Here is a 21158-nt window from a genome sequence, read left to right as displayed (position 1 = left end):
TGGAACCCCTGGCTGGCGCGCCGGCGGAGGGGCAATCTCGCCGGGTCAGCCGCCTGCCCGCAGACTCTGCTTGCCCTTATCGGCGCCGCGCGGGGCGGGCGGCGCCGCGGATTTGACTCCTGATTTCGGCCGTCTCTGCCTTGCAGATTAAGTACACTGGCTTCAGGGACCGGCCCCACGAGGAGCGCCAGGCGCGCTTCCAGAACGCCTGCCGCGACGGCCGCTCGGAAATCGTAAGTCGCCGGGGCAGGGGCGCGCGGGGACTGAGGAGCGCGCGGTCACTTGTTGCGCGGGGGCCGCCGCGGCCCAGGCCGGTTCCGGACGGCGCACGGACGCCGCGGCTCCCGGAACTGAGCGGGCGCCGTCTCACTTCCTACTCGGGATTCAAAATGCGAAACCAGACACTGGCAGGCGGGTCCTGGCGGGGAGACGGTTTCCCTGTGGCCCGCAGCGGTGGTTTATGTTTCCCAGAGCCGGCCCGGCGAACGGTTCACCGCGAGTGGAGCTCAACCCCGAGCCAAACTAAACAAGGAAAGGTCATTTGTACAGGCTGTGACACCGATTAGGAGTTCAGGGTATTTATAGGAAGAAAACACCCATTCGGAAAAAGATTTGGAGCGCCATTCAAGGTCGGCGATAGTGTTGTTTCTTAGAAGCTAGGTTTGTTGGCAAATCTATATGTGAAGCTGTCTCACTCCCAGTAAAGCTAAGTATAAATCTTGTTACTCCAGTTATCTGTTGTCCTAATGGGGTGCGGGGAAGGGGGAACCTTAAAGGACGTGCCGTCATCTTTTCGGAGAATGTTAAGCCTCGAGGCTATCAGAAAGAAGCCTTTAGGGTCTTTTTTTCAAACCTAAACCTATCTCGTTTAAATGCTGCAATTCTTAAAGAACTGCATGGATATGGGAAACCCACAATCGATCTCCTGTAGGCCTCAGTTTTAGTGGATTTGGTGGCTTGCCTCCATCAAACCTTGGGTTGAAAAAAGATCCAAGTGTCCTAGTTCCTCTCATTTCCTTTTGGTTTGTCCTGTTGGAGATGCTCATGATGAGGGAATGGCAGGAAGAAACTAAAGAGGTTGATTATTTAAGAGAAAAAAAAAACCAAGTTGAAGCACTATGTAATAGAATCCTATTACCTTCCCCTGACTTGGGCCCATTGCATTGGCAGAGACTTGAAGCTATGATGCAGTTTGAATCTGGATTAACAGTAATAGGAAGACATATTGGAAAATTTACTCCTCCCACCCCCTTTATAATCGATTTATTTATTTTTATTGAGATATATCTTACATACCATAAAATTCTCCATCACTGAAATCAAATTTATTTTTAAAGCGTATTTTGATATTTAAAGTAAAAGTTTTTTAGAATTATATTGCAGATGGTGAGAAGATACTGGTTAAATTTATCAGGAGCTCTAGAATACATATTTGATCATTAGTATGTGTTATGAAAGAAAGTCTTCCTTCCAAGTTTCTTGAGTAGCTGTAATATTTATATGATTCAAATGTATAAGGCAAATACTTCTTGGTTTTAGCACTGAGTGGTAGAAGAAAAAATCATTCATTAAAATCATTCATTAATCCAGTGTCTATATCATCCTTTGCCTGGATTTCCTCTTGCAAAAGGTGGGTGATATACTTGACCAAAGGATTTCCTGAAGGTAATTGATGTAAGTGTAAAAGATGAGATACAAAGTACTGTCTCTTTTTTAAAGTTGAGTTTTTTTAAAACCTTGTGAAGCATAGCTAATAGAGTGTTTTCTGTCATATCAGACTTTGCTTCATGTAGTTAGGAACTGGAGATATAATTCAACCCATATATAGCTGAACTGCAATGTAATAGTTATAATATTGCTGTAATATTAATAGCACTTTTATAGATGACTTGTATTTCTCATAAATTTTTTTCCAGGATACATTAGACATTCTAGGCCTTCCTGCCTTCCAAATATTTGATCGTACAAATTTTAATAAGGTTTGAATTTCTGACAAGTATTAAAGGTTAAAGAAGGTGGATTGAATTCTGTGTAAGATTTGTACTTAAGACAACATGTCTTATTTTGTTGAGTAATGTAACTATTTGTATTTGGGAAGGAATTTCACATTTTCCTCTCTTTCTAGTTTTCACTCTTTAATAAAATGTTACCCACATTTAAATTACAGGATCCTTAGCTCCTAAAGGGTGGAGACATTAATTCTGTATATACCCCTCTGGATACACAATACATTTTGCATTGTAGGTACTTGCTTATTTCAATAAAGAGATTACTTAATTTAATGCTTGAAATTTATCTTAATTTATGAAAGGCTATGGTTTCTATCTTTTTGGTTTTGGAAAAGGCATTATTTTGTCTCTATTGTGACAGTAGCCATGTATGCTAAGAATATATGTAGTTCTCAAAACTATTTCCAACCCTTCTGCCCCTTTGCACTCTTTTTCCTCTTTTTATTTTGAATATCTCTGTAACATATCACTGAGGTTAATGATTTTATTTTGCATTTAGAAGTGAAAGAATTTAAGGGCTGTGATGCTTATCTCTCCTTAACTGTAAAACTCAGTCAGACTCCTTATCACAGCATAAAATAAAAATGATTATGGGTGAGAGGTAAAATCTGATTTACTTCTCTTATGAATTCTTACTGTAGTGAAATTGTTAGAGATATCTCTAACACTAATAATTAATAAAAGGAAAAAATACTTAGGTATGGTGACTCTACTGTGAGAAGAGTAAAAACTAATATATATTTTTAATCCTGAAGATTGAATGGTAAAACGTACGTTGGATTGGTGCAAGGTATGCCATTCCATAATTTATGAAACCTATAAAATGTAGTCAGAACAACCTGGAAATCTTACATACAGACATTATACAGTATAGCATTTTAATGTTTTGAACAGATTTTTCCCACCTCTTATGTATGTGTAGGTATTCTGCTAAAAAAGCGTTCCATGGTCAAATAAGTGTGGAAAATGCTGTTCTAGAATGATCTATGTTTACCACTACTTCTGTCTCAGGGATCTTAATGAGATAATGGGCATAAAGTGATGAAGCAGGAAATCTCTTCTGAGGTTGGCATTCAGACAAAGGGTGAGGTAACAAGATCTGCAGAATGTCTTAGCACAGAGCTTATTTGGGGTACACTGGAGGTGACAAGATTTGCTACTTGGTGAATGCTGAAGAAACATGCCTTAGGGATTTTGACACAGGGCATTCATTCATGGCCTGTATCTCTTATCTGCCACCACTCTGCTCTGACAATTTCATTATCCAAGGCTTAAAAAGTTGGCTTCTTTATCGAGCTCTAAGTTATTTCTATATTATTTAGCAAACACTCATATAGCGTTTACTGGAAGCTGTTCTAAATACTTTACAAATATTAATTTGTGAGGTGGGCTGGCCGGTTATAGCTCAGTTGGTTAGAGCATGGTGTTGATAACACCAAGGTCAAGGGTTCAGATACCCGTACTGGCCTGCCACCAAAAATAATGTGTGAGGGAACTGAGGTACACCTCAGGTCATATAGTTTCCCTTCCAGAGTCTGCTTTTCATTTGAACTAGCGGTGGGGCTTTTATTGATAAAACTTATGCTAATAGTGTGTGGAAAGATTTTTTTAGTTAATGTTGTAATGTGGATGTTCAGTTTCTATTCATTGAAAGTATTTACAAGAAAAGGGTATCCTACTTGATTAAGGTAATGCCATCCAAGAAGTCTAGAGATTTAGCAGTTAGGTTGACAGATGTACCTACAGTACCAGTAATAGAAATAGGGAGTATAATTTTTACCTCTAAAGAATCTAAGCTGGTAACCTTCGGGGAACTGGTAGATAGCAAAATCAGCTGATGGTTTTAAACAGATTGCCCAAATGATGTGAACTCCTTGCTTTCAGATAAAGACTTTGCTTAGAAACAAATTATATACTTCAGAACTTAATTAGTGAAATAAACCAAACAAAACTTTCTCTGGCTTTAGCAAAGAAGAGTTTACATTTAGATGATAAAAAATGTATTTTTTCAGAAATGCTTTTTACTTATTTCTTTCTGAATTTCCCTTAGAAATAGGGGTAATGTTATTTCTGGGGTTTTTTTTCATGGTGGAAATACAGAGTTAAATTGCTCAAGGGCTACATAGAATGACACTTTATTGAAATGGTTTTAGATTGTTATGTCTGTTGAGCCATACCATCTAAATCTTTAATAAATATTAGATGAATACTCTTCTCTTTGTTATAGTCAGATCCAGTTCTACTGAAGTCATATTTTAGAAAATGCATATTTTTTTAATCATCTAAGGTTTTAGAGAGAAGTACTGTCCTTTCACATGCGAATATATGGGTTTATCACAGGAGAGACAATCCCAAGTGCATTTTTTATGCACCACGTGCCATCCAGTGTTTCCTTGAAATCAAGAAAAATTAAAATGTCTCATTTATACAACCTTAAGCTGTGGTGTGCTTTGAAATCCGAAATCTTAAGATCTTCAGTGATTTTCCCATTTAAAAATATAAGTTTTTAAACACAGGGATGGTGGTTTCTGGTTAGACATTAGCAATGTGAGATTCTAACGTCAGCAAAAAATGATCTGAAAGAAAGTATTGATTCCATGTCTGATTTTATGTTTAAGCAGCCAATGGCAAATGTCCTCAAAATGGAATCAGATGTTTGTAACTTAATACTTAAGAAAAATGATGAGTGCATGTTTTTTACTTTTAAGTATTCTCAGTACTGCCTGGCTTAAGACGTAAACTGATGTAAAAATAAATGACTGCCTGCATAATTTATGTAATGTCCTGCTCCTGATCCTGTTTGTATTGATTTTTCTAAAAGGCTTTTGTGGCCACAGGAACCAATCTGTCTCTCCAGTTTTTTCCGGCCAGCTGGCAGGGAGAACAGCGACAAACACCTAGCCGGGAGTATGTCGACTTAGAAAGAGAAGCAGGCAAGGTAGGAAACATTTCTTTGCAATTTAAAATACTGTGGAATGTTTTCTTAGAGATTATCTGATGATTTAAATTTTAATAAAGAGATCACAGGTCTTATTATACAGGCATATGATAGATTTGTTTTCATTCCGTGTTGTAAGAATGTAATATAATTTTTAAAAATCACTGTTAAACTGTAAATGTTACTCCATTACTAATTTCATGTATATGATGTTTGTCATAGCAAGTTCTAGCCCTTAAAGAAAGTAATGTTTTCCTACATTTAACGTTCAAAACTTAATTCCTTTAAAAGTGCTGACAAGAAATTTTTTGTGTTTACCAAAATATAAGTGACTACAGTGCTGTAAAAAAATTAAGAGAAAAATAGGAAAAGTATCCATGGGCTTAAGAATTAATAGTATTTAGAAGTAGCTCATGGGTAACTTTATAATTATTTTAATATAGCAAATTTAATTTTGAGAAAAACTGTGAAAACTTTAACTTGGAAATAGTTTTTTTGGTTTTGAGGAAAAGTTTCTGGGAAAACAAATGGATGCCTTACAATTTTTATGTTGGAAGTTTAGGTGAAACATACAAAAAATGTAGGTGGAAGTGTTTAACCTGACATCCCTATTAAAATCTAAGTGATTGTTTGATTTTTAAAGAAAAAAAATTGGTTGGTTTTTATTTTTTTTATTTTTTTAAAAGATGACCGGTAAGGGGATCTCAACCCTTGGCTTGGTGTTGTCAGCACCACGCTCAGCCAGTGAGCAAACCAGCCATCCCTATATAGGATCCGAACCCATGGCCTTGGTACCATCAGCACCGCACTCTCCCGAGTGAGCCATGGGCTGGCCCACAAGATTTTTGTATTAGGCTGTAGGAAAAGGATTTCTAGTCTTGTGTGTATACAATGAAGAATTTTTTGTTTTCTTTAATTTTATGAAGTTAAGTTTGATTTTTTTCTGGGTGAGAAACCAACTAATCTTTGAATTGGGAGAGGGAAACTAGACTACAGGATTTAAAAAATGAGTAGTAATAAGCAAATAATTTTATTTCCTGTATATTAGCTGTTTGCTTGGAAATTAAAAGCAAATGTTCCAGATTTTACTATTTGGTAATCCTTATATATAAGGGAAAACTTGGGAAGTTACTGTAGACTTATTTTTTTTTTTGTCTGTTTGGCGCATGTATGTGTGACTAAATGAAGAAACTATTTTTTCCTTGTTCAGAACACTTCTTTAAAGTTAACATAGGAACTCAGATACTAAAGGCATAAACCAAAAAAAAAAGGCATAAACCAAAAAAAAAAATTGCTTTCCCCTCAGTTTCAATACTGAACTTTTTTTTTTTTTTTAAAGATGACCAGTAAGGGAGTCCTAACCCTTAACTTGGTGTTGTCAGCACCATGCTCTCCCAAGTGAGCCAACCGGCCATCCCTATAAGGGATCTGAACCCGTGGCCTTGGTGCCATCAGCACCACACTCTCCCAAGTGAGCCACTGGCCAGCCCTAATGCTGAACTGTTTTAGAAGACTTCAAGATTGACATCTCAATATTACTGAAGTCTTCCAGAATTTAATAACTAATAAATATGTTGTTAACACTACTAGAAGGTATGTTTGCTTGAATTAATTTAATGGTATCTATTCACCAGTTTGAAGACCACATTATCCATGGACTTAAGCTGTTGAGATGTTTTGGTTATGACCAACAATAACAAATATGTTAGATGGCTTATTCTTGTATTTAGAAGGTATGTTTTCTTTCTTTCTTTTTTTAAAAGATGACCAGTAAGGGGATCTTAACCCTTGACTTGGTGTTGTCAGCACCATGCTCACCCAGTGAGCTAACCGGCCATCCCTATATGGGATCCGAACCCGTGGCCTTGGTGTTACCAGCACCGCCCTCTCCTGAGTGAGCCACGGGTCAGCCCCAGAAGATATGTTTTCTACTGTCAGGAAGAATGATAAAACTGATGTAAACTATCAGGAAATTTACATTTTATTAGTATTGGTTTTAGAAGGTTTTTTTCTGTAAAAGGACGAATAGTAAATATTTTCAGTTTTGTAGGCCATTGTAGTACGAAAGGAGCCATAGACACATGTAAATAAATGTGTGGCTATGTTCCAAAAATGGTAATACCATCAGAAATCAGTATCTTTCCCTCAGATATAAATCTGTAAATGTTTATGTATTGATCATATATTTCTCAAATATAATTTTGCCAACATTTGTACTACGCCAACAGGACCTAGAAGAATAAAAACATTTTAAGGCAAAAAACTGGTAGTATATTGCTCCATACTACTGGGATAAAGTAGTCCAATGAATTTAGAGAAAAGATACTGCCTATGTTTTCCCATCCACGGAGCTCAAACTATGAGATCTCTTATTTCTCTTCCTACCTTTGTATGGTCTCTTTCTTATAACCATTAGATTTTGTTTCTGTCCCCACAGGAGTAGGACTAGAAGCAAAGAAAATTGAACGAACTTCCTCAAATGTTAATTACCTGTATTTGCCTCTGCTCCATATATTGGATCCCGAATCAGTGTTGTCTTCAAATTCTGTCAACTCTTTACCTCCTGAAGCAGCTTCGTGTTCTTCCCATTCATACCCAGCTTTGAGAAAACTATAGTGGTTAAGGCTTTGGAGTTAGACATAACTGAGTTAAGTCCCGGCTTCTTCAGTTACTACCTCATTTACTGCTGTGTTGTAAATTCGGGCAAATTATTTAACCATTATGGTCCTCAGTTGTAAAATGAGGTTAATATACACTTTCCAGGGTTGCCCTAGTGATAAAATAAAATAGCATACGTAAAGTGCTTAGCCCAGTACCTGACACAGTTATTGAAAAATTCATTAATTCAGAAGGTCTTTGTTGAACATGTGTTGTGTGTGCTGAGCATTGTCCTGGGCACTTGAGACACATCAGTAAACAAAACAAAGATCTTGCCCTGGAGATTGTTTTATGGGGGGAGTGGAAGAGTAGATAATATATATAATAAAGAAGATAGTTACGTAATATGTTACTAAGTGATAATAGTTCTAGGGAAAAAGAGAAAGAAAAGTAGAGTAGAATAAGGGTGATCAGTAAGCATGATCAATGAGCAGGAATGTTTGCAGTTTTAAATAGGATGATCTGGGGGCCCTGGCTGGTTGTTCACTTGGAAGAGTATAGTGCTGATAACACCAAGGTTAAGGGTTCAGATCCCCATACTGGCCAGTTGCCAAAAAAAAAAAAAGATGGTCCCCTAATAGGATGACATGGGTAAAGAAGGTCATATCTATGCAGAGACCTGAAGGAGTTAAGGAATGATGAGTCAGGCAGGTATCCTGGGGGAAAGATGTTCCAGACAGAGGAAACAGCCATCTTAAAGTCCTCAGGGTGGGAGCTGCACAGTGTGTATGGTAAACAACAAGCAGGCTGGTGTGGTTGGAGGAGACTCAGAAAGGAGGAGAGTAGTGGACAAGATCAGAGAGATGAAAAGAAGCCAGTTCATGTGATCATGGTAGGCCTTTGTAACAACATGAACTTTAATTCTGAGTGAAATGGGGAGTGGTTTCAGGTTTTTGAGCAGATGAATGACATGGTCTGTAGATTTTGACAGGATCATTCTAGCTAGTGACTCAGTAATAGACTGTAGGGGGCAAGAGAAGCAGGGAGACCAGTTTGGCTGTTGGAGTAATCTTGGTGAGAGATGTGGGTGGTAGCAGTGGAGGTTGTGAGAAGTGGTCATAGTCTGGATGTATTTTGAAATAGAGCCAGCAGGATTTTGCTTATGGATTGGATGTGGCATGTGAGAAAGGGGAGTTAAGAGTGACTAAAGCAACTGGGAATATGGATTGTCATCATCTGAGATGGAAAAGACTGTGGAGAGAGCAATTTTAAGGAGCAGGTTAGGTAGGTTTAGGGCATGTGAGTTTGTAGTGGTAAATTGTTGCATTTTCTCTTTCCTCAGTGCCCACCCTTAACTCCCTAAGTTATGGCACTGCTTTTTCATAAGTGACCATTCATCTGTTTATCTCAAGAGTTCAGTGGCCTTTTAAAAAATCAACTTTGTTGAAGTATAATATGCATACAATAAAATGCATCTAATTTAATTGTATAATTTGAGTGTTAATAAATGTATGCACCCATGTAAAAGCTACCACAGTCAAGATAATGTTTCAGTCATCCCCCAAATTTTCCTCGTGCCTCTACAGGAGTACAGGAGTGGTTTGGCTGGGTGGTTTCTGGCTTAGGGTCTCTCATGAGGTTGTAGTTAATCTGTTGGCAGGGCTGTGCAGTCTCTGAATACTTCAGTAGAGCTGAAAGAGCTGAAAGATCTACTTCCATGCTCACACGACTGTTGGTGTAGGCGGCTTTAGTTCCTAGTCATGTGTGCCTCCCCACAGAGAGAAATAGAATGAAGTCACCACGCTTTTCATGTCCTGTTTTCTGTGTCATTTGTGCCTTATTGTATTCATTAGAAGCTAGTCACTAAGTCTAGCCTACACTCTACAGGGAGGAGGGGATTACATATGGGTGTGAATACCAAGAGGCTGGGTTCATTGGGGCCATCTTGGAGGCAGGCTACAATAACATTCATTTCAATTTAGTGAATTCCGAAAAAAATCAGAACGCTAATGGAGAGGAAACAAAATGCTTCATGTTCTCTTATTTAAAATATGGTTTTATGATTTAAGAAAATGGATTCATAGAAATCAGTACTTTCATTCTTTTGCTTATGTGGTTGTAGGAATATTTTCAAACCAAGGGTCTTCATAAGGAAGGTCTATTAATGGATGACTGACCATAAATAGGTACTTTATTTAGGATCAAGTCAGAGCACAGAATTTTATAGTCTGTCTTTCAAATATATTTGAAACTTTTGCACCTAAATGTCTAGTGAACTGTCTACATTGGTTCTTAATAAGGATGTTTGTCAGAAAAGATTTAAAATAATAGTGTAAGGGTCGGCCCATGGCTCACTAGGGAGAGTGTGGTGCTGATAACACCAAGGCCGTGGGTTCGGATCCCATATAGGGATGGCCATTTAGCTCAATTGGGAGAAAGTGGTGCTGACAACACCAAGCCAGGGGCTAAGATCTCCTGACCGGTCATCTTTTTAAAAAATAAAATAAAATAAAAAATAAAATAAAATAAATAATAGCGTAGTAGGAAGAGCTCTGGATTTCAGTCAAAAGACAATCCTAACTATTTTCCTTACCTGCAAATGGGAATCAGAATATCTGCCCTATTCATATACCTCATATGAGGATTAAATGAGGTGCCAGAATATGTGAAAATGCCTTTTAAATTGTAGACCCCTATCCAAAGGTAGGCTCTTTGATATTTTTGTAGGGTGAGATTATAGCTAACCAAGTCATGGAGTTTTAGTGCTATAGTGTGTCTTAGATAAGCTTCATTTCAGGTAGCTGTACAATGTTGGAACACCCCATCTTTCCCAAGTTGTCCATCCTGGTGTGTTACAAACCCTGGTAGCGAAAATGTTTTTTGTTTGTTTTTTTAAAGATCTCAATTGGCTTTTTTGGGATTCTAGAATCAGGCAATGCATTATTCCATAAAATAGAATAAGTGTTCCCCAAAATGTTCTGCATTCTTCTTTAAACTGCTTTCCTCTGATTTAGCTATCAGAAGACAATGTAAAAGCAACTGATAAGAATTTAAATCATTCTTAAGTTAAAAATTTGTAGACCAACTCTAATTCCTTTGATCTTTCCTCTTAGGACCTATTTCCAATTACTTTTTATTTCAAATGAATGCGAATGATTATGGATGACCATAAATTAGTAGACTGAGTAGTCAGATTAATGGTTTTTGCATGCATTCTGTGTTTATAAAGCTTCATTGGGATTTTGAATTAATGATATTTTGTATATGCTTACTTTGTGATTCCAATGTGTGAGGATAAAGGGTGTGAAAATATTTTATAAACTGAAAAAAATGAACTTAATAGTGCTACTGTTTGATCACTATTTTTTCTATGGAAATTTTATATACTATCTAGTTTTACTACACTGGCCTGAGAGAGAGAGAAGTTGAACTTTTTTGATGTTTGCTACATTCCTGTTTACAACTTATGATCTTAATTGGTAGTCAGTTAACATTAAAATTGGACACTGAGGGCCCGCCCAGTGGCGCACTGCTACAGTGCGCCACTTGGGAGCGTGGCGGCGCTCCCGCCGAGGGTTCGGATCCCACATACAGACCGGTTCCCGCTCACTGGCTGAGCGAGGTGCAGGCGTAACACCGAGGGTTGCAATTCCGTTGCCGGTCCCGGTCCGGTACGGGCGCGACACTGAGGGTTGCGATCCGTTGACTTGGTGTTGTCAGCACCACGCTCACCCGATGAGCCAACCGGCCATCCCTATATGGGATCCGAACCCGGGGCCTTGGTGTTATCAGCACCGCACTCTCCCGAGTGAGCCACGGGCCGGCCTGAGTAGATACTTTTTAAAATGTTGATAAGTTGTGTTTATTTTTTTCCTTTCCGGACTTTTTATACTTAAAACGCAAATCTATTTACCATTTGTTTTCATGAGCATAAAATAGCAAAGCAAAAGTCTAACAGCATTTAATTTAATTAACGAGGACAGAATCTTATTTTGAATGGGCTTCTCCAGAGATCTGTGACTCTGCTTCTTCTGGAGTCTTTTGCTTACTTGCCTGCAGGATCTTTGTCCCAAAATAAATATTGTGTCTGTTTGTATACCATCCACAATTTGGCAGGGTTTACAGGACTCCTTGATGTTAGCTTTGAGAAATACTGTTCAAGCTCGACAAGTTCCTTCTCCTTTTTAGATAGCCCAGTCATTCCAAATAAAAGATACCTGTGGTAGAGCTTTGGAATGTGATTTTTCCCAAGAGAAATTGAGGAAACTCAACTTTACAACTAGCTTGTCACATTTAGATTTTAAGTATTTCACTTCAACTAAAGTGTGAAGTATATTTTCTAGCACTTAGTTATTAACAGTTTAGTGTATTGAAATAAGTAATCTGGTTTTAAAAAATGTTTTAAACATACTATAATACTTTAGTAACTGAATCATAAAATTTAGAACTGGAAGCTGTGGGCTTATATTTTTAAAGGGAAGGTTTTGTTTCAATTAATTTTTTAAAAAATCTATTAGAGTTGACTGACTTTCTGGAAAAAAAAGTTTTAAAATTAGTATGTCATAGTACCTTCCAATTAGAGCTACATGTGTTTGCATATATGGCAAATGTACCTTTGACGTACTTGAAGATTGTATAGTCTCTTTTCCCCTTCTTTTAAATCACATTATTTACATTTTAGTGTAAAGGTAAAAATTTCAGTCTTGGCCTTATCTGAATTATATTTTCCAAGTTAGAGAAGGCAGAGATATGTACAACCAGAGAATTCTTAACTCTTCCCCTCCTTGCTTCTATTTCCTACCCTAATTTTTATTAATGATTAATTCAAGGCCTGCAAGGATAAAGACTTTTGAAACGTTATCAACTGAAGAAATTAATTCTTGAATAGGGCTGCTGTATTCTAGTTTTGCTGCTTCCTATTTTCTCTTACAATTTTTCAAGAAGCATTATTAAGGTATAGCTTACATGCAACAAATTTAATTGTACAATTCAGTGATAAATGGGTACAGTCAGTCATGTAACCACCACCACAGTCAAGATATAGAACATTTCCATAACCTCAAAAAGTTCCCTCTTAACGTCTTTGCATGTACTGTCCTCATCCCTCCATCCATCCATACATAATCTGATACTTTTATGATCCCCATTTTATAGCTAAGAAAATATTTGTTTATTTTAATACTACTTAGCTTGAGCAGGCTCTAAGATTTTGTTTCTTTAATATCATTCTTTGATATCACTTCTTTGATACTTAACTCTCTACAGAGGATTGGAGGTCACAGACAAGTTAACATGTGATAGACAGTGATATGGTATAGGGAGTTTAATTATTGTAACCTTCTTTTACAGTATAAATGGTTGGAAATGATTATCTATCGTGAGCTTTTCACTTTAAGCTAGGCCTCAAATCAATGTGTATTTAGGAACCAAGAATTTTAAATAACATTTAAAATGTGCCCCGTGGCAGTATTGCTTTGCTTTCAGGACTGTGATGTGGTGCTATATTGTATGCTTGAAGAAGGAAAGGGCTGAGTAGTTGGCAGGTTGTTTTTGTGGGTGAAAACCCTTTTTCCATGTATGCAACCAGTACTGAGCCCTTTCATGTTTTAAAACTTACGCTGCAAAGGCGGGTTAATCTTCAGATTAAAACAAAAGGATAGTCTAGAAACGTGTAACTTCTAAATTCTCCTAATGGAAATGTTGATGTTTTCAAACAGATATTCTGTCCATATTATAGATGTTCAAGGTTTGTTCTGGGTAGCAAAATTATCATTTCTAGCTGGCCGGTTAGCTCAGTTGGGTAGAGCACAGTGTTGATAACACCAGAGTAAAGAGTTCGGATCCCCTTACATGCCAGCTGCAAAAAAAAAAAAAGAAATTATTATTATTATTTAGCTTGGAAGTTGATTCAGAAATGATAATTTCTCATAAGCATGTGGCCTCTCTTGCAGAACATTGTTTTAAGTAATGAGTGCTTTGGGAGAACCCTCAATTTTTTTAGGGTATTGCTTATTCATGCCAGGTTTTCAGCCCTGGGTTGCATCTTTTGCTATCCAGAACATTTCTGGGCCATTTTTAAAAACAAATAAAATTTACAATTTTAATTCACCAGTTAACACAACTGAGTGGTTTTTACTATATTCACAGTATGCAACCATCACCATTACCTAGTTACAGAACATTTTCAGAACTCTGGGCCATTTTAAATACAGTTTGACAAATGCCAATCAGTTTTTATGGTGATTCTTTTTTTTTTTTTAAAGATGACCGGTAAGGGGATCTTAACCCTTGACTTGGTGTTGTCAGCACCACGCTCACCCAGTGAGCGAACCGGCCATCCCTATATGGGATCCGAACCCATGGCCTTGGTGTTATCAGCACCGCACTCTACCGAGTGAGCCACGGGCTGGCCCCATATGGTGATTCTTAAGTTAAAAATTTAATCACTATCAGGCACTGTGCTAGATGGTTTACATTATCATTAGTTCTCTTACCCCTGCAATATATGGTGAAGTCTTTGATTTTAGAATGCATGTGATGATAGCTCGATTTTACAGCTATGGAAATTGAGGCCAGAAAGACTAAGTAAAACTTCAAAAGTCATGTAATCTGCTTCTTAGATAGAGCCAAGATCCAGACCCAGGTCCTTTTTTTACCCTGAAGTCAGTGTTCTTTACAGTACACCACACTGCTGCTAATAAGTAATCATTAGGTAAGTTGCCTCAGACTCCATATATTACCTTCCAGATCCTTACATGAAGTTATTTTGTCCCACCCAAGTTGGTCTTCCCATTAGAGCAAATAACCATTAATATTTTAATGTGGTCTTCTTAGATTTCATTTTGATGACTTCAAAACAACTTTTTAAACTTTAACTTTACTTGAATTGTTTTTTTAACTTGTAGTGTGAATAATGTTTGTGATTATAATCAAGCCACTAGAAAACTACACATGATCAATTCTGTGTTAATTTTCTGTGAATAATTTGGTAAAGTCAGCTGTAATATTTTAAAAAATGTTTTTAAAAAAAATTTTTTTTTTTAAAGATGACCAGTAAGAGGATCTTAACCCTTGGCTTGGTGTTGTCAGCACCACGCTCAGCCGTCAGCACCACGCTCAGCCAGTGAGTGAACCAGCCATCCCTATTACAGGATCCGAACCCATGGCCTTGGTTTTATCAGCACCTCACTCTCCCAAGTGAGCCACGGGCTGGCCCTTAAAATGTATTTTTTTTTTTTTTTTTTTTTTTTTAAAGATGACCGGTAAGGGGATCTTAACCCTTGACTTGGTGTTGTCAGCACCACGCTCACCCAGTGAGCAAACCGGCCATCCCTATATGGGATCCGAACCCGTCACCTTGGTGTTATCAGCACCACACTCTCCCGAGTGAGCCACAGGCCGGCCCTAAAATGTATTTTTTAAAAATTTAAGATTTAAAGTTGGTTCAGGAATGTACTACAGTAAATAGCTTCTGACTTTTATTTCATCACTTTTTTGTTTTATCTTAATTAAAAAACAGAATTTCATTATTTAATTTCATTTGCTTTTCACTTGAAATTGTACCTCTTAAGGCAGTACATTTCAGGACTCTCTTAAACAGACATTGTTTACTTTGAATCATAGAATGAAGATGGCAGAACTAGTAAGCTGTTTTGCTGGGGGGAGAGGAGTATTCCATGTGACATATTCTAAAATCATGTAAAGAGCTCACTATATTTACTGTTCTGTATGCTGTGAATTTAACCATGAAATTGATTATTCAGTCTCTATTTATTCTTTGCTCTATTTTCACATACCCTGAAATACTTAGAAAATATTAAAAATGCAGTTCATAATGCAACTGTGGTTGAGGTGAATGTATAGAGTTATGAGTTTTGGATGTGACTTTTACCACTTTTTAGCTGTGTGACCTTCTGCAAGTAAATTATTTAATCTCTCTCAGTTCTAATTTCTTTGTTTTAAATGTTTCTTACTGGATTGTTGTAAAGGTTAAATAGGATTTGGAAAAGTTTTTAAAGCTGTAAAGAACTTATATAAATTTAAAGGGGTAATGCTGGTTAAACCTGAGTGGAAAAGTATTAGGAAGAGAGAGTTATGAAATGAAGGGAGCTATTTTAGGGTGGGGTAGGGGCATCTATAAGCAAAGTGAGTTTAGAGTAGAGGCATGAAGTTGGAGAGAGACCAAAAATAGCATTCGAGGTCTTCAACAGTGTTCAAGCTTATGGTGATTTGTGATGCTTAGACTAATGTAACATTATGTGAGAAAACCAGCAGGTATTTTAAATATATTTTCATGAAGAAAAATTTTATGTAAGAATATAAATCATATTGCAAATTACCAAATTTTAGGTTAGTCTAAGAATGTTTTCTACTTAACAAAGCCATGTATATCTCAGAGTATAGGTGTAATTGGTGCATAAGCATCTTCTTAGATGGCCCACAGAAGGAATGGCTCTTCCAGACACTGGACCAGAAGTATTTCTAGGTGGAGCAGTCTTTCGAAAATGATGTTTAATATCAGTGGTTCAATTTACCACACATGATATTTACTTTGTGTGGGCCTTATGTAAAACAGTACATTAAAAACAACATAATACTTTGGCATGCTTTTTTGTATTTTAAAATTTACTACAGTGTGATTTATGTTAAGTCACAGTATTAGGTGTCCTAAATTAGATGAGCTAGTTCTACACTTTTTTACTTTTTTTTTTTTTTTTTTAAAGATGACCGGTAAGGGTATCTTAACCCTTGACTTGGTGTTGTCAGCACCATGCTCTCCTGAGTGGGCCATGGGCCGGCCCATTTTTTACTTTTTTTTAATATGTTCATTATTTGATGCATTTTTCCTCTTAAAAGTTTTTAGTCTTCATTTGTTAAATGTGTCTTACAAGTAGAAGAGTAGATAAAAAGATGAGTTTAAGGAATGATAATAAAAGGAACATTCGTGTGCCTGGTATTTAAGAAATAGTTTTTCTAGTACATTAGAACTGTGATGTCCAGTATGGTTGCCACTAGCCACATGTGGCTGTTGAGCACTTGAAATGTGGCTAGTCTGAATTGACATGTGATGCATATGAAAAAATACAAACCGGATTTTGAAATATGGTATCTAAAAAGAAAAGGAAAAACATTACATGTTGAAATAATCTTTTAGATATATTGGGTGTTAAGTAATATTATTAAAATTAACTTCACCTATTTCTTTTTACTCTTTTAAAAATGGCTACTAGAAAATTTACACTTACATATGTGGTTCACATTATATTTTTATTGGATAGTGATGCCATAGAAAACTCTATGGTCCTGTTCCTCAACTTTCTTCTCCCCAAAATAACCTCTATTCTGATTGATTATATATATACATACACACACACACACACACACACATACACGGATATACACACACACACACATGTATATATATATATTTTGGCAGCTGGTCAGCATAGGGATCCAAACTCTTGACCGTGGTGTTTTAACACTGCACTCTAACCAACTAAGCTAACGAGCCAGCCCCCGGTTGATATATTTATTCTCTTGCATTTCTTGTTTTTTTTTTTCTGTGCATAAACCTCTCATGCATTGTTTCGTTTTGAAAAACTGAAAATAGTAAGGACAAACTTTATGAATGTGTAAATAAAGGACTGAATGTCTTTTTAAGATGAAGCTCCTAGGTGAGAGAAACTGAACAGAGAATCTCAGGGTCAGGTATGGATTCAGCTTCCCTGGGAATTTTTAGGAGACATGCTGGGGAAGTTTGTGAGCAGAGTCATGAGTGGGTTGTGGAAAACCTAGTATTCACACTGAAGTTGGGGCATCTGGCATGGTGTGAACCAGTGTTCACAGTGTGCTGGAGATCTGAAGGAAATCTGGTCAGAGGGAGTAAGCTGCTCTGTGTTTTCTGCTTCTAAGCTCACCATGACCTATACCTCCTTTTCACAGGAGTGGGTCAAAGCAGATCACCTCTGTGAGCTGAAAAGAGTGTCCTTAGCTGGTCCCAGCAGCAGGGCAAGCTTAAGCTGGCATTCTACCCTCAGATTAAAAAGAAGGATCTTGGTGGTGACCATCCCCAAAATGTCTTTCTCTTGAGTCTAGACTGATAGTTCTCTACATAAAGTGTACTGCTGTGTGTTACTGGGTTCTCCATTTATCGTCTGCTGTGATGGGCCTCTCCTGTGTTTTGTTTTTGTTTCTTTTTTAATTTTATATCTTTCTGTTTCTTGGTTTTTGGTCTCATTTTGTGGATAACAGTTGCTTTTGGGAAAGGCTGCGTGGCAGCTACATTTTTTGAGTCCTTGCATGTTTGAAAATGTTTTTATTCTACCTTCATACTTTAAGTTTGACTTGTTCTAGAGTTTGGGATTGGAGATTATTTTCATTAAGAAGGCCTTGTGTCATTGTCTTGCTTTCAGTGTTGTTGGGAATCTGAAGTCATTCTGTTTCTTGAACTGTTGTTTGTGGCCAATTTCTTCCTCTCTGGAAGTTTGTAAAATCATGTTTGTCTAGGGCCGGCCCGTGGCTCACTAGGGAGAGTGCGGTGCTGATAACACCAATGCCACAGGTTCGGATCCTGTATTAGGGATGGCCGGTTGGCTCACTGGCTGAGCCTGGTGCTGACAACACCAAGCCAAGGGTTGAGATCCCCTTACCAGTCATCTTTTTAAAAAAAAAATCATCTTTGGGCTGGCCCGGTGGCGCACTGCTATAGTGCGCCGCTTGGGAAGCGCGGCGGCGCTCCCACCGAGGGTTCAGATCCCACATACAGACTGGTTCCCCGAGGCACGGGAGCAACACCAAGGGCTGCGATCCCGTTGCCGGTCCCGGTCCGGTATGGGGGCGACACTGAGGGTTGCAATCCGTTGCCGGACACGGAAAAAGACAAAAAAAAAAAAAATCATCTTTGTCTACACATTTTGGTATTTATCTGTGATATAAGCTAATGTAGGTCCACATTCATTTGTGTGCAGGGTACTTGGTGGCCCTTTTCAATATAGCAGCTTATGTGTGTCATATGGAAATTTTCTTGTTTTAATTGATGACTTACTTTCTTAATGTTTTCTCTGTTCTCTTTCTGGAATACCCACCAGAAAGATGTTGGATGTTGGACCTTTAGGAACAATCCTGTTAATTGCTATTTTCTATCTCTGTGTCTTTTGGGTTGGTTTACCTTCCCGAATGTTTCCTCTACTTTGTCTTCAAAGCCTTTTATTGAGTCTTAATTTCTACTGTCATATGTTTAATTTCTTAGAGCTCTTTTTGTTCTACAAATGTTCCTTTTTTGATAGCATCTTGTTCTTGTTTATTGGATGCAGCATTTTTATCTGAGGATATAACTGGTAGGTTTTTACCTCCTTATTACATAGCTTAAGAGGAAACAAGGACACTGTAACTGAAGCATAAAAGTCAGAATTTATCTTGGCTTAGCTTTCCATTTAAGAAAAGAAAAATACAGTGGAACTAAATTAAGGTAATTATGTGGAGAGCACATTAGCAACATGTTAATACATTTTTATGAATTTGCAGAAAAGGTCTGATTCTTGACAAAAGTCTGAATTTGGTTAACACATTCATTTATTGAATATGTGTTTGTATGTGTACACACACACACAGTCTATTTCCAGATACATTCTGTAGTTTTCCTTTTTATGATTTCTCTTGAATTGTAAGAAGTAGATTGGTAAATTACATTAAATCACTATAGAAGAAACTATTTTTACACTTACATGCAACCCGGTTATTATTCAGAGGCAAACGAGATTGAATGACTGTCCGTAGTGATTATCTGGCAGTAGAGCAGCTGACTGTGCATTTATGAGAGGGGTGAACATGTGGCTAAAGGAGGATGAGTCAGAACCAAGTATCTTCTAAAGTAATCTGTTAGACTACAGAAATGATTACAGCCAAACGGCAGGGTACATACTTCTTCAGTGGAATATCTTGTTTTTCTGGGTGCCTATGGCCATCCCATTATTACTGCTTGTCTGCTGATTCATTGGTCTGTGGGTAGTAACAACTGCTTATTATCTTGGAAAGAAATGGCTTCTTTCCCTTTAAAAGAAATTACTATGTCAAACATTGACAGAAATGTGTGTGTAAGCAATTAGTGTTTCTGTGGTGCTCTATATGTTTCATTAATTTTATGTACATTCACTTCTGTAGTTTTTACTATCACCTATGAAAGAGGTATTATTTAGCACTGATTTTATATGTAAGGAATCTGAGGCTTATAAAGAAACGTAACTAATTAGCCTAGGACACACTTCATAGAGCTAGCATTTAAATACAGGTTTTATCTGATTCCAGAGCACATTTTGTTTTCACTCTTCCCCATGTTGTCTTCTGGTGAAGAATAGTGATAATATTATCTTTCTTTTAAAGATAATTTCATATGCATGGGAATGTTTGAATCACTGTGAAAACACCGTGAGTATTGATTTTGGGGTTACAAATAAATTTTAGTGAGTGAATGAATTTGTAGATATGGAACCCACAAATAATGAGGATCATTTATGGTTATTTGTGGACATGTGCAGAGTAGCAAAAAATGAGTTGCATTCTGAGCATGTTCCCTAGTTGAGGTCGAACAAAGGCAGTATTCTGTCTTCTTGTTTCAGCTCTCATACTGTGAGCAAGTGTCCTTTCTGAAGCCTATTTATATTTAGTGCCAGATTTTTCACGTTTTTGTCCTTTAAATTTTTTTTTCAAAATTTTTTGTTGACGTATTGGGATACAGTTATATTTCAATACATGTGTACAGTGTGTGATGATTAAATCAGGTCATATTCATCATCACAAAAAATTATAGTTTCTTTGTGACGAGAGCATTTGCTGTCCTCTGTTTTAGCCATTTGAGAACATACAACATTTTTGTGCTTTTTCTTGGTAATTTCTCTGTTTAAAATGGCCCCAAGCATAGCGTTGAAGTGTTGTCTAGCGTTCCTAAGTGCGAGAAGGCCATGATATGCCTTATAAAGAAAATACAGATGTTAGATAAGTTCCCTTCAAGCATGAGTTATAGTGCTGTTTGCCATGAATTCAGTGTTAATGAATCAACAGTATATATTGAAGAAGGTGTCTGAACAGAAACACAAATAAAACAAGGTTATGTATTAATCAGCTACGGAAGATGTTAGGCTGAAAGTAACTTAACTCTAACTGTAATTTCCCCTAGGGACAATGGTTTAGTATTTACTAATTCAGTGTTCACAGAGACTTTATGGAACATAACCATGGCAAATAATGAGAATTGACCGTGTGTGTGTGTGTGTGTGTGTGTGTGTGTGTGTGTGTGTGTGTGTGTGTGTGAGAGTTTAATGGTTTACTTTACCTAGTTTTTATTTTCTGTCTTTTTCAATTAACAGAATATTGTAAACATTATATGTTAAGTAGTATGCTTTTTCAAAATTAAATAGTGTTCACTTAGGACATTTATTTATTCAGCTCCTTATTGTTGGGCATCAAGGTTATTTCTAATATTTTGCCATTATTAAAAAAAAACCCTTGGGGCCGGCCCGGTGGCGCACTGGATAAGTGCGCCGCTTGGGAAGCGCGGCGGCGCTCCCGCCCGAGGGTTCGGATCCCACATACAGACCGGTTCCCGCTCACTGGCTGAG

At 37.4% G+C, this 21158-nt stretch overlaps 1 protein-coding gene across 2 annotated transcripts in view; it reads left to right on the top strand.

The window, feature by feature from the left end:
• Positions 1-21158, top strand: part of CBFB (core-binding factor, beta subunit) — a 56350-nt gene that overhangs the window by 780 nt on the left and 34412 nt on the right. For both annotated transcript variants that reach the window (XM_008592085.1, XM_008592084.1), the window contains exons 2-3: positions 147-233; positions 4831-4947. In XM_008592085.1, the coding sequence (XP_008590307.1) occupies positions 147-233; positions 4831-4947 (204 nt within the window). The remainder of the gene's footprint in view (positions 1-146; positions 234-4830; positions 4948-21158) is intronic.

Source organism: Galeopterus variegatus, unplaced genomic scaffold, assembly GCF_000696425.1.
Source record: "Galeopterus variegatus unplaced genomic scaffold, G_variegatus-3.0.2 Scaffold7562, whole genome shotgun sequence".
NCBI classification, from domain to species: domain Eukaryota; kingdom Metazoa; phylum Chordata; class Mammalia; order Dermoptera; family Cynocephalidae; genus Galeopterus; species Galeopterus variegatus.
The sequence above is the reverse complement of the archived record's forward strand: the minus strand, read 5'-3'. Positions and strand labels throughout refer to the sequence as shown.